The sequence below is a fragment of the Macaca thibetana genome, chromosome 14 (assembly GCF_024542745.1).
Source record: "Macaca thibetana thibetana isolate TM-01 chromosome 14, ASM2454274v1, whole genome shotgun sequence".
Taxonomy (NCBI): domain Eukaryota; kingdom Metazoa; phylum Chordata; class Mammalia; order Primates; family Cercopithecidae; genus Macaca; species Macaca thibetana.
In genome coordinates, this window is record NC_065591.1 from 64,302,606 (window position 1) to 64,315,296 (window position 12,691).

General features: G+C 55.1%; 2 protein-coding genes and 1 long non-coding RNA gene across 12 annotated transcripts in view; 1 reads left to right on the plus strand and 2 right to left on the minus strand.

Annotated features, from left to right (window-relative positions):
- The window catches only part of ARAP1 (ArfGAP with RhoGAP domain, ankyrin repeat and PH domain 1), a 68,402-nt gene extending 66,399 nt beyond the window's left edge, over nucleotides 1-2,003 (minus strand). For 4 of the 7 annotated variants that reach the window (XM_050756051.1, XM_050756052.1, XM_050756049.1 and 1 more), the window contains exon 1: nucleotides 1,884-1,998. The gene's annotated coding sequence lies outside the window, so the exon portion shown is untranslated. Of the gene's footprint in view, nucleotides 1-1,883 lie in introns of all 7 variants that reach the window. The other 3 variants (XM_050756050.1, XM_050756053.1, XM_050756057.1) reach the window with 3 other exon arrangements.
- Nucleotides 1-12,691, plus strand: part of LOC126935316 (uncharacterized) — a 342,634-nt gene that overhangs the window by 256,353 nt on the left and 73,590 nt on the right. The window lies entirely within an intron of this gene.
- STARD10 (StAR related lipid transfer domain containing 10) overlaps nucleotides 4,296-12,691 on the minus strand; it is a 40,769-nt gene continuing 32,373 nt past the window's right edge. For all 4 annotated transcript variants that reach the window (XM_050756262.1, XM_050756264.1, XM_050756263.1 and 1 more), the window contains 5 exons: nucleotides 8,794-8,941; nucleotides 8,090-8,193; nucleotides 7,336-7,453; nucleotides 5,277-5,329; nucleotides 4,296-4,711 (listed from right to left, as the gene is read on the minus strand). In XM_050756262.1, the coding sequence (XP_050612219.1) occupies nucleotides 4,466-4,711; nucleotides 5,277-5,329; nucleotides 7,336-7,453; nucleotides 8,090-8,193; nucleotides 8,794-8,941 (669 nt within the window). In that variant the 3' untranslated portion in view covers nucleotides 4,296-4,465. The remainder of the gene's footprint in view (nucleotides 4,712-5,276; nucleotides 5,330-7,335; nucleotides 7,454-8,089; nucleotides 8,194-8,793; nucleotides 8,942-12,691) is intronic.

Sequence of the window (12,691 nt, forward strand, 5' to 3'; positions counted from 1 at the left end):
CCCCACCTCCAGCCGATGCCCTAGGCCTGGTCCACCACTAGCTCCCGGTACTCTCAGATACCCCCCACCCAACCCCTCTAAACTGACCCCTTCCCCTGGGTTCTCTCTTTCTTTCATTCATAACACTCAATGCTGGAGGTAGGACTTAGCAGATAGGCCTGACTATTGTCCCAGCACCGTCTCTCTTTGGGGCATGAGGCCAGGGCTGATCATCCCATCCTGCAGATGGGGAAATGGAGGCTCTGAGGAATTTGGGGACTTGTAGAGTCACATAGTGATTGGTGGCTGCACAAGGACTCGGGGCCCCAGGTCCCAGTGAGCCCCATGGCTGTGCAGGCCCCAACCCCACAGAGCTCCAAGGAGACCCTTCCTAAGCTGTGCCATTACACAGGACTGAAGGCTGGGCAGGAAGAAGGGGCAACAGCACCCCATCTCTGAAACCTGAAGTCCCAAAGGACCTGGGGAATTGAATGGGGACGAAGCTTCTAGAGGGTTGGGAGGAGGATTAACAATCTGCACAAAAAGCTGAGGCTGGATGTGTGAAGCATGGCTGGAGCCCAGGTGGTGGGGGCATAAAGCTGGGGTTGAGTGGGAGGCCTGAAAGCAAAACAAAACCTGGAGGCAATCGGGGCCCTGGTGGCCTCTGCCCCCTCCACCTCATCAGTCACCGGTACTCTGCCTGGGACACCCCTTCCTGAACTATTCCAATATGCCAGTAGCCAGTGGGGAGGCAGGGTCCCCAGGCCCGGTCCCCACAATCCCCAGCCAGGCATGGGACACAGGATGAGTTCTCTCTGCCCCTCTGCCAGCCACACCCATCTTTCTGCCATTCCTCAGACACACTATCCAAATTCCTGACTTTGCACAAGCTACACCCCCGCCTTTGGAGGGTCCTTATCCTTGTAAATTGCCACTTAACTGCCAAGCCCATTCCAGTCATCTCCTCCCCTGGGGCCTGCACCTGTCCACACCTGTCTTCACAGCTCTGCTGGGCGCCTTTTATCCTGTGATGATCTTGCTGGGTGGTCTCTCCCAGCCTGGCCACTGGGTAGTCTACACGAATAGCTTTCACAAGTGCCTCAGTCTGGGACCCTGGGACCCACCAGAGAGTCAAATCCTTCTGAGTACCCCCAGGTGTCTGGCCCTGAAGCACCCCCCTCCCACCTATCTGGGATCAGGGAAGGCTCCCCAGGACATGGGATGTGGGGGAAGGGAATGTATATAGCAGAAACCACAGTGTGATGGCTCCTGGTCAGATTCCCCCCCTCCCCCGCGGCCCTGCACCAAACACCCATCCCCTGTCCCCAGGCTGCACCCCAAGCCTGCTCTCTCCAGGCCCAACCACCCCAGTCCCAGCGTGACCCCATTCCCTGAACACATACTTCCTTTTACCAGCAACTGGGCCAGGTAGGGGCTCTGGGGAAGCCATGCCCCATTTGCTGGTGGGGAATTGAGATGCAGAGACCGGAAGTAGCCTGCCCAAGGTCACTGGAGCCCCAGGCCCAGGGCGTAGGGTCGTACAGATCTCCAGAAATGTAAGGGTCTCAGCGGCCAACGAGGTGGGAGCCTTCACTTCACAGATGGGAACCCCAAGGCGCCCGAGGACGGCTGACTCCGGAGACCTTCATGCCAAAGGGCTACGGGCTGGAAGCCCCGGGTCCCGCTGGTTCACCCTCCTCCCTACCGTCTCTGGCCCGCCAGAGAGGCCAGACCCCCACCTCAGGAGGCGACCCCCACCACCACGCCCAAAAAGGTAACTAGAAGACGACCCGGGGAATCAGACGCAGCCCGCGGCCTCGGCGTTCCTTTCTGCAGAATGGGGAAACTGCAGGCCAATGTGGCAAGGGGGCTGCAGACGGGGAGGCTTCGGCAGCCGCACTGACCTGTTTTGAGTAAAGACTCCACGCGGGGACCAAGCGTACCGGCGCCACCACCGACTTACACCGCCGCGGCCAAATCGCAGCAAGGGGCCAGGCGCGCCCACCCCTCCGGGCGCTTCCGCCCGCCCCACGTGACTCCCCGGGAGGGGAAGGTGGGGCTGGGGCTGGGGCAGGGCAGGGCAGGGCCGGGCCCCGCCCCCCCTCGGCCCCGCCCCCCGCCTAGTCACCGTCCTGGAGTTGGCTGGCCTGGCCCGCCCGCCGGACCCATCGGTCTGTGTCTCTCTCCTGCCCCTCTAGCTGCTTGCGGGTCTTCCGACTGTCTCCTGAGGCTCAGGTCTAACCCCTGCCACCTCGCCCGCTGAGTCCACCTCTCCCTGAGTCTCCCTGCTCTCGCCACCCCTCTTCTGGTGAGTCTGCCCTGACACACACCCCACCCCTAAGGAGGCCACACCCCCGGGAGGACAGGAGGCAGTTGAAGGCCGTCCGTGGTTCCTGACCACCTCCTCCAGGAAATCCTTCCTCCACCATATTCTTCAAGGGTATCTCACTTCCCTCCCCGGGTGCCCACAGACAGGGTTGTGGGGAAGCTACCCACCCAGCCACACCTCCCAAGGATCCCTCAGCGGAAGGCTGCAGCCTGAGGTTCCAGCACCCACACCTAGAGAACAGGAGATTCCCACCCATCCTCGCAGCACATACACACATGAGGGTACCAGGCTTGGCAGGCATTTCTGGGTCCTGTGTCCAGAACACCTCTGGGGCCAGCCACACCAGAGACCTTCTCTGGGCTTCCATTTCTGCATATGCACAAAGGGTATATTCGGAAGAACAGATCTCACATTGCGGGGGATGAGGGTTTACCCCCTGAGAAGAGGAAAGTGTCATTAATCAGAGCACCTACTACATGCCAGTCCCAGTGCTGGGCAATTTATTCCTTTTATCTCAATCCTCACATTCTGCTTGATGGCAAAAATTATCATTCCAGGTTATGGGTTAGGAAATAAGGCTCCAAGAAGTCTGAGGGCTTGCCCAAAGTTACAAAGCCAGTGTTGGGCAAAGTTGGGAAGCAACCCACTTTTGAGTTGTAGAATCTCCTGCCTGCCCTCCACTGGCCATTCACCCTGTCCCTCTGGGAAAGAGTTGACTCTGAGTAGACCGTGTCTTCTGGTGGTAGGGCTAAGGCAAAGGAGCTTTCCGGGAGGGGAGAACAGGGCCAGACCTTGGGGAGAACTTCTGGGCCTCAAGTTCATATGGGGTCAAAAACATTGCAGAGGAGCAGAGCATAGGCCCCTCCTCTGGACCTGGCAGCAGGGGTGTCCCTTGGGCAGCAGAGGGCACCTGGGGGCCACAGATCACAGGGGAGGCCCAGGCATCCCTCTAGACTTCAGACCAGTGAGGTGCAGCGCAGGGTGAGAGGGCTGGCATCTGACCACTGGCAAGGGGATGGGGGGTCTGGGGACCTTACCATTTCTGTTAGCACAGTCCTGAGGTCTTCGAAATGACCTAGGGAGGGCGTGAATCACCAAGCCTGGTCCCCGCCAACTGCACTGGAATCTGAGGTCCCTCACCTGCACCCCCAACCTCCCTCCAGGGTATGCTGCCCCAGCCTCAGCTCTAAGGCCCACAGCCCTGTGGCTTGAGACCCACGGACCCTTCCACCTCCCTTCTGGGATGACAGGAGTGTCAGACCCCCAGTCCTTTGGGTTGGACCCAAAGGGCCTTGGGCCGATGGACACAGAGTAGAACCTCACCCTCTGATTCCTGACCCAGGGTCTCTGTCCAGGCCTGCTCCTTCCCTTAGAGCAGAGGTCTCCCACCCCTGGGCCACAGACTGGTACTGGTCCTATCAGGAACCTGTTAGGAACCAGGCTGCACAGCAGGAGGTAAGCAGAGGCTGAGCTAGCATTACTGCCTCCTGTCAGATCTGCAGTGGCATTGGATTCTCATAGGAGCGAGAACCCTATTGTGAACTGCGCATGTGAGGGATCTAGGTTGTGAGCTCCTTATTAGAATCTAATGATAAATGTGATGCACTTGAATCATCCCAAAACCAATCCTCCCCCAATCCTGATCCATGGAAAATTTGTCTTGCACAAAACCGGTCCCTGGTGCCAAAAAGTTTGGGGACTGCTGCCTTAAAGCAGTGAAAATAAAGCAAATATCCTAGTGTGAATGCCAAAATGACCACTCAACAAGGACAGCTGGATAGACATGGGCAGAGAATGGAACAGAGTAAGGACAAGAGGGGGGCAGTGATAAACCCCCTCTCCTCCCCACTAAACAACGGGAAATGAGGAGATGCTGGAAGGATCAAAGGCCGTTTGATCAGTAAGCTTAACAAAATTAAGGGCAGACGCAGGGGACCACGGCAGCTGCCATGAGGCAGGTGGGAAGCAGGCACAGTGATGAGCCGGCTGAGGCTGGGGATCGTTTATTGGGGCTGTGTCCAGCCAGGCTGCAGCGCCCGCCTGGGCCCGGCCCGGTGCCACCAGGAGGCGCCAGGTGGGGGAGGGGAGAAAGTGCAGGAGTAGCCGCCGCCCCAGGGCTCGCCCGGTCCTGTCTCCGTCCCTGAAGCGGTATGGCGCTCAGGTGAGCGAGGTGTCGTCGTCGCTGCCCTCGCCGCCCGCGCCGCCCATCCGCTCCTCTCGGCTCTCGGCCACCGCGCTCTCGTCGATGTTCTCCAGTGAGTCCGCATGCTGCACCGACAGCTCCGACAGCGCCAGGCTCGGCAACGGGCTCTGCTCCGGGTGCAGCCACGGCTTGAAGTGAGGCAGGTGCTTCTGCTTCCACTCGGGGTACTTGAGGCACGCCTTGTACATCTTCTTCATGGCCTGTGGGCCCGCCGCCCCGCGGGTCAGGGGGTGGCTGGGGCGCGGGTCCAGGTCTTCTCCACGCTCCCTCCAGCGCCCTCCAGCGGCTCAGCCCCCAGCATTCTGACTAGCTCCCTTTCAAAACTCGTCCCTCAGCACTACTTATCCTCTCTGAGCCCTAGGCTCCATCCTCCATTCTTTCTTTTTTCTTTTTTTTTGAGATGGAGTCTCACTGTGTGGCCCAGGCTGGAGTGCAGTGGCCTGATCTTGGCTCACTGCAACCTCTACCTTCCGGGTTCAAGAGATTCTCCTGCCTCAGCCTCCCAAGTAGCTGGAATTACAGGCGCCCACCATCACACCCAGCTAATTTTTTATTTTTAGTAGAGACAGGGTTTCACCATGTTAGCCAGGCTGGTCTCGAACTCCCAACCTCAGGTGATCCACCCACCAAGGCCTCCTAAAGTCCTGGGATTACAGGCATGGGCTACCATGCCTGGCCCTCAGGCTTCATGCTTGACTCCACCCACCTCATCCCATAGTCCTCTCTCCAGCCTCCAACACCCCCCAAAATCCCAAGGCCACTCACCTTGGGAGCCAGGAACTGAGAAGATTTATTCACCACCCACTTGGGTAAGGAGCCTGTGAGGGCAGGGAAGGGAGGAGAAGCAGCCTCAGGGACCCAGCCCCTCCCCCCCACAAAAGCCCCACCCTCTGCCCAGAGCTTCCAGGGAGGCCACTGTCTTCCCCATGAGGAGCGGGTGTGTGAGGCAAGTCCTACAAGACTTTACCCTCACTCCCTTCCACCTCAGACTGAGGTCCTCAGGCTTAGTTCTGTCCCCCACTTCCCTCTGCCCAGCCTCAAAGACTACGTGGAAGAAAACCAAGGGTCCTAGGTGAGCACAGGCTACACATGGGTGGAAACTCTGACCCACCCCGCTGCACCTGCTGCCTCCCTCAATCACACTGACATCCCTTCTCAACCTAACCTCCCTCCCAGGAATGCCCCTGACGCTCAGCCTCTCCTCTGCCTGTCCTTCCAAGCCCTCCCCTGACCACACAGGCCTCTGGCTGAGCACCCCAGCCTGGCCTGACCCGGAATCCACTGCCCAGGTCTCCACCCTGTTTCATTCCCAAGTGTCCACTCTACCTCTGACACCCAACACAATGAGGTGCCGGGGGAGTGCTAGGCCTGGACCACTGTGTGCTCCCAGGCTTGGAGCATTTCCAGGCAAGGATGTTCAAGGCTTCCCCATCCTCTAGTCATTCACTCACTCACTCACTCCATGTTCACTGTGACACCCACCCTGGGTCAGCCCTGGGGACCCAGAGAGGAACTCACTGGGGGCCCAACAGGAGCCGAATGTTCTACTCGAGGGGAATGGACCACAGAACAGCAAGCCAGTGACTCCCCTGAGTATCAGGGATCAGGAGGTGACACCTGCAGCACCCCTAGAGGGGTGAGGAGGGGAGGCTGTGGGGAAGGGCTGCCTGGGCACAGGAGTGGGGATGGGTGAGGTGTGAGAGACACCAGGAGACCTGGGATGGGGCTTAGGCTTTTCTTGGAGGGCAATGGAGAGCCACAGAGTAAATTCAAGCAGATGACAGTCATGTGGAGATAAGTGTTTTAGAGAAATTCCTCTGGCTGCTGTTACACACAGACAAGGTAGTTGGTATGGAGAGAAATGCCAGACTCAGGAGCTGCTGAGAAGGCAGAATCAGTAAGAATCAGTGACTGGGGCTGGGCATGGTGGCTCACGCCTGTAATCCCAGCACTTTGGGAGGCCGAGGTGGGTGGATCACAAGGTCAGGTGTTCGAGACCAGGCTGGCCAACATTGTGAAATCCCATCTCTACTAAAAATACAAAAAATTAGCTGGGGGTAGTGACAGGTGCCTGTAATCCCAGCTCGGGAGCCTGGGGCAGGAGAATCATTTGAACCCAGGAGGCAGAGGATGCAGTAAGCTGAGATTGCACCATTGTACTCCAGCCTGGGAAACAAGAGCAAAACTCCACCTCAAAAAAAAAAAAAAAAAAAGAAAAATCAGTGGCTGGATTTGGCTGAGGAAGAGGGAGTGACCCCAAATGACAGCAGGTTCTGGGCATAGATGACTGAAAAGTGGAGACTTAGGGCAAGGGGCGGGTTAGGAGGAAAGATGGCAAGTCCCCCACTGGACACAACAAGGCTCAGGTGCCTGGAAGACATCCAAAGGGAGATGTCCAGGTGGCCGATGGCCACAGGGATCTGAATCTCAGCTGAGAGAGACGTGGCCACCTTGTGACAGAAGCCACAGGAGTAGCTCAGCCATCCCCAGGGAGAGAATTCTGACTGAGGCCTGGAAAACCCAGGCCCCCAGGACAGGCAGAGGGAACAGCCAGTGAGCAGGGAACAAGGAAAAGCATGGGGATGGCAAAGCCCAGGAAGAGCGCTCCCAGCTTCAATCAGTGGGGCAGTGGCACCTCCCTGGCCCACTCTTTTCAAACCACTGTAAAGTCCCAAGCCTTGGTTCAATGAAGGCTTTGGATGGAGATGCCCCAAAATGCAAAACAGCTCCTAACAGATGCCCTTCTGGATCCCTAGTAGATCAGGCCCCACCCCTGTAGTATAGGGAAGGATCCCATGATAAGCTGCCAGGGCCAAGCCCTCACCTTTGGGGTCCACCTGGGCCAGGTAAGTGATGACGCAGCTCTTGGGCCCCGTGCTCTGGATGAGGTAGCCCGTCTGGATGGACACAGCTCGGACCAAGTCTTTCCGAGGTGGGTATTTCTGGGGACAAAGGCACAGGGAGGTGAGACTCGGGGTAGGGGCAAAGAAGATGTTTTTGTGAGTATACACAAACACGCACACACACACAGTTAATTCACATGCCATGACATTTGTTCCAGATCAGGCCTGATTCTGGGTACAGAGAAAGGGAAGAATCAGATTAGGTCATCCTAGCCCCTCCTGAAGCTTTCTGTGTTCCCCTCAGAAAAGCCCCCAGTCTGGGGTCAGGGCTCATGAGCACATATGGGCACTCACAGACACACACACTCACCCTTGCCCAGGCCAGCTATACCTGCCTGTCCTTGCCCAGGGAGATCAAAGTGGCTCAGCCTCAGGGAGGACCAGAGGACCCTGCCTCTCACCTCTTGTTCCTCATTTCCCTGTCCCAGAGCCCAACCAATCGAAGTCAGCCCATCCCACCCACTCGCCACAGAGGTGGCCACACTGTCCTCTCCTGATCTGCTCAAGAGACGCAGCAGGGAGACAGGAGCCATTATCCTCACTGTACAGGAAGGAAACTGAGGGCCAGTGGGCCCACGCCTGCCCGAAGTCACATGGAAGTCACGGTGGCAGCCTCAGCCTTGCGCTGCCTGACCCTCTCCCCTGCTCCGCCGCAGGGAAGGCAGGTTGACTCACGGGATGTTTGACTGAGTAGTTCATAATGATGTAATCAGCGCCCATGGGGAGCCAGGAGCGGAGGGTGATGACATCACGGTTCTTCAGGGGCTTAGGACACCTCCCTGTGGAGGGCAAGGGACAGTTCAGCCAGACCACTGGCCCATCTGCCTACAAGGGAGGGTGTGGCAGAGGCCAGAGATGCAGGGATGCCTAATTAACTGCGAGCTCTCCAGTGCAAAGATGCACCTCCCTCCCAGACCACAGTCCCACAGCTGGAGCCAGAAAAAAGACAGGGCAAGACCTGTCCCTAGTGTCTCCAGCCAGCCCTGCTCCTCACAACCTCACATAGCCCTTACCTTGTTGGCCTGGCTGGTTTGTTTATGTGAACGTGAGTGTATGAGAGAAAAACAGTATGAGTGTGCATGAAAATGTGTGCCCGGGACTATGTGGCATGTGGGTGGGGCTTGTGTACCTGATTGAGTGTATGTGTATGTGTGCGTGTATATACATGAACATGTGAGTGCATATGTATTTGTAAGTGTATGGGTGTGTGCCTAAGGGTCTAGGAGTGGACAGGGAGGTCAGTTCTATCTCTCAGCACTCAAATCTCTGAGCAGCTTGGTCATGTGAGTGACCACAGGAGGGAGGAGGGAGGAGGAGGCTTGGTGGGAGGCCTGGATGGAGGCCAGGGGGACTGGGATCAGCGTGCTATGCCTGCTCACAGGAGTAATAGCCCACGTCAGCGTTGACTGTCAAGCGGGCGATGTCAAAAGTCTCAATGACGTTGCTGTCCCATTTCTTGCGGTACTCAATGTCGTGTAGGACGTCGTAGAGTGTCTCGGCTGGCACGTCACGGCACTCCATCCGGCACTGCAGACAGATATATGGGTTGTCAGGATCATATAGGGCTCAGAGCCTTGGCTAGGGGACCAGAAGGCAGACAGGCAGAGGGGGAAGAAGAGAAAGAGGACAGCGAAGAACAGGGGCCTCTGAAGCCAGCATGGACTTCCTTCTTGCCACAAGCCCTGTCCAGCTCACCAAAAAGCCACCTGTGCCAGGAGATAGCCTCTGTATCCAGAGACCATCTCCCCTAACTCAGTCCAGTCTCCTCCTCCAGGAAGCCTTCGCAGCCAGACCTTCTGGGCTCCCACACAATGAATCTCTATGTCTGTGCCCTCCCAGACCCCTGTGAGCTCCTCATGGGCAGAGGCTCATGGTTGCTTCAGCATGGAGCCTGGAATGGCTACATGTTAAATGAAAAAGCATAAATGAAAATCAAATGCCCAATGGATGATTTGTTTCCTCCTTGGTACTTATCACCCGGCCATACCACCTGTCCTCCTATTTGTGGGTTGGTTTGTTTTCCTTCAACAAACATCTTTGGATTTCTTTTTTTATTTTTATTTTTTTTGAGATGGAGTTTCGTTCCTGTCACCCAGGCTTGAGTGCAATGGCGTGATCTCGGCTCACTGCAACCTCTGCCTCCCGGGTTCAAGTGATTCTCCTGCCTCAGCCTCCGGAGTAGCTGGGATTACAGGCCCAGCTAATTTTTGTATTTTTAGTAGAGACGGGGTTTCACCATGTCGGCCAGAATGGTCTCAATCTCTCGACCTTGTGATCCACCCGCCTTGGCCTCCCAAAGTTCTGGGGTTACAGGTGTCAGCCACCACGCCCGGCCTGGATTTCTCTCCCCTCCCCTCCCCTCCCCTCCCCTCCCCTCCCCTCCCCTGCCCTGCCCTGCCCTGACCTCTCTCTTTCTTTCTTTCATTGAGATGGAGTTTTGCTCTTGTTGCTCAGGCTGGAGTACAGTGGCGTGATCTCAGCTCACTGCAACCTCTGCCTTCCGGTTTCAAAGGATTCTCCTGCCTCGGGCTCCCGAGTAGCTGGGATTACAGGCACCCGCCACCACTCCTGGCTAATTTTTTGTATTTTTAGTAGAGACGGGGTTTCACCATGTTGGCCAGGCTGGTCTCTAACTCCTGACCTTGTGATCCGCCCTCCTCAGCCTCCCAAAGTGCTGGGATTACAGGCATGAGCCACTGCGCCCAGCCTGGATTTCTTACTATGTATTAGCCTTGCCCTCAAAGAGCTTTCCATCCGGGTAGAAGATGGCCAAGGGCACCTTGTTTTATTTAACCTCCCCACAACAACTCTGCCAGATAAGAAATTCAAGGAGGAACTTGAGGTTCAAAGAGGTTAAGTAACTCGCCCAATGTCACTCAGCTGGTAAGTAACAGAGCTAGGATTTAACCCAGATCACATATCTGGAAAGCAAGTAAAAACAGAACAGGTTTCCCTAGGTTTGCACTCAGTGAGATGAAACTCAATGTCCTTGTTCTGTGATTTTTTTTTTTTCCTCAAGTGCTCTATCCCCAAGATCAAGTTCCTCTCAGCAAATGGACAAGTTTTCTTGTTTAGTTTAAAAAGATCTCCCAGAAATGGCATTTAGACAGTGCCAAGAGAACCCTCACATAATACTTTCCACTCACAAGAGGAGACAAGCAAACATATGAGGGAGAGGTCACGTTGTCTTCCCCCTCATCCCAGAATAGGCCTTAGCCCCACTAATGGTGGTAGGATGCCACAGGAAGGACACACCAATGCCGGCTGGCTAGGCACCAAGAAACCCATCAAGCCTTGGATATAACTTCAGTTTACAGAAAATACAGAGGACAGAGGAACGAGCTAAGTGACACCACATGAGAATGCAGCCAGACAGAGCCAGATAGTGAATCATTCTGTGGGGCTACTGGCCCAAGCTCTTCTACCAGTCAACGTCAACGAAGGGGCTTGGTGGGACTGACTTGCAGGAGATAACAACCACATGTAAAGTGTGTCTCTGGATTGCAAACTGATTTAGACGCAGCATCTATAAAGGGGATTTTTGGGACAACTGGAGAAATGTGAACGTGATCAGAGTATCAGGTGCACTGAAACAAAATGGTAGAAACTGCTGCCTAAAAAAGGTTACAAAATAGGTCAGATTACAGTTATGAGCACAGTGGCTCATAACTGTAATCCCAGCACTTTGGGAGGCTGAGACAGGCAGATCATTTGGGGTCAGGAGTTTGAGACCAGCCTGGCCAACATGGTGAAACCCCATCTCTACTAAAAATACAAAAATTAGCCGGGCGTGGTGGCACACAACTCTAATCCCAGCTACTCAGGAGGCTGAGGCAGGAGAATCGCCTGAACTAGGGAGGTGGAGGTGTCAATGAGCCGAGATCATGCTGTTGCACTCCAGCCTGGGTGACAGAGCAAGACTGCATCTCAAAAAAAAAAAAAAAAAAAAGGCAGCATAACCCAACTGGGGGAAAAAAATATATGCATAGAGGAAGCTCAGGAGGCACAATTGCTAAGGTGTTAACAGTGGAGATCTCTAAATGATAGGAATGTGATGGTTTCATTTTGCTTATCTGTATTTTTTTTTTTTTTTTTTTTTTTTTTTTTTTGAGACGGAGTCTTGCTCTGTCACCCAGGCTGGAGTGCAATGGCCGGATCTCAGCTCACTGCAAGCTCCGCCTCCCGGGTTTACGCCGTTCTCCTGCCTCAGCCTCCCGAGTAGCTGGGACTACAGGCGCCCGCCACCTCGCCCGGCTAGTTTTTTTGTATTTTTTAGTAGAGACGGGGTTTCACCGTGTTAGCCGGGATCGTCTCTCGATCTCCTGGCCTCGTGATCCACCCGTCTCGGCCTCCCAAAGTGCTGGGATTACAGGCTTGAGCCACCGCGCCCGGCCTACTTATCTGTATTTCTTTTTCTTTTTCTTTTCTTTTCTTTTTTTTTTTTCTTTTTTAAGATGGAGTTTCGCTTTTGTTGCCCAGGCTGGAGTGCAATGGGGCGATCTTGGTTCACCGCAACCTCCGCCTCCTGGGTTCAAGTGATTCTTCTGCCTCAGCCTCCTGAGCAGCTAGGATTATAGGCACCTGCCATCACGCCCAGCTAATTTTTGTATTTTTAGTACAGACAGGGTTTCACCATGTTGGCCAGGCTGGTCTCAAACTCCTGACCTCAGGTGATCGACCTGCCTCGGCCTCCCAAAGTGCTCGGATTACAGGCATGAGTCACCGTGCCTGGCCACTTGTCTGTATTTCTTATTATCTAACATGTATAGTACTGCTTCTGAAATAATGAAAACAATTTCAAAAGGTCCCCCAGCAATACTGACAGGTACACCCACCATGTGCCAGGTACTATACTAAGTGTTTTATACATATTATTTTATTCTTACAGCAGCGCTCTGGGATATTGGCCCCATTATAGAATTAGGAAACCAAGGTTCAAGGACAGACTCGAGACTGCAATACTGTTTGTGTGACCCTAAACAATTCACCTTCCCTCTCTACCCCATTTACCTTTCTGCTGTATAATGGGGCAGGACTAGATCCAACCATTTAATCAGCAGCCCCCAGCTCCAGCCCTGTGCTGAGCCTGGAAGAGTCAGAGATGAGTCGGAGGCCTGTCTTTGAGAGGTCTGCAGTGAAAGGAGGAGCCCACCTTGGAAATGGGGAGGTGCCCTAAAGTGCTCAGTGGGGGCATAAGAAGGAGATCATCTCCACAGGCTGGGTAGGAGGATTAGGCTTCATGGAGAATCTCAGTGCAGGAGGTAGACGTTTGCCAAG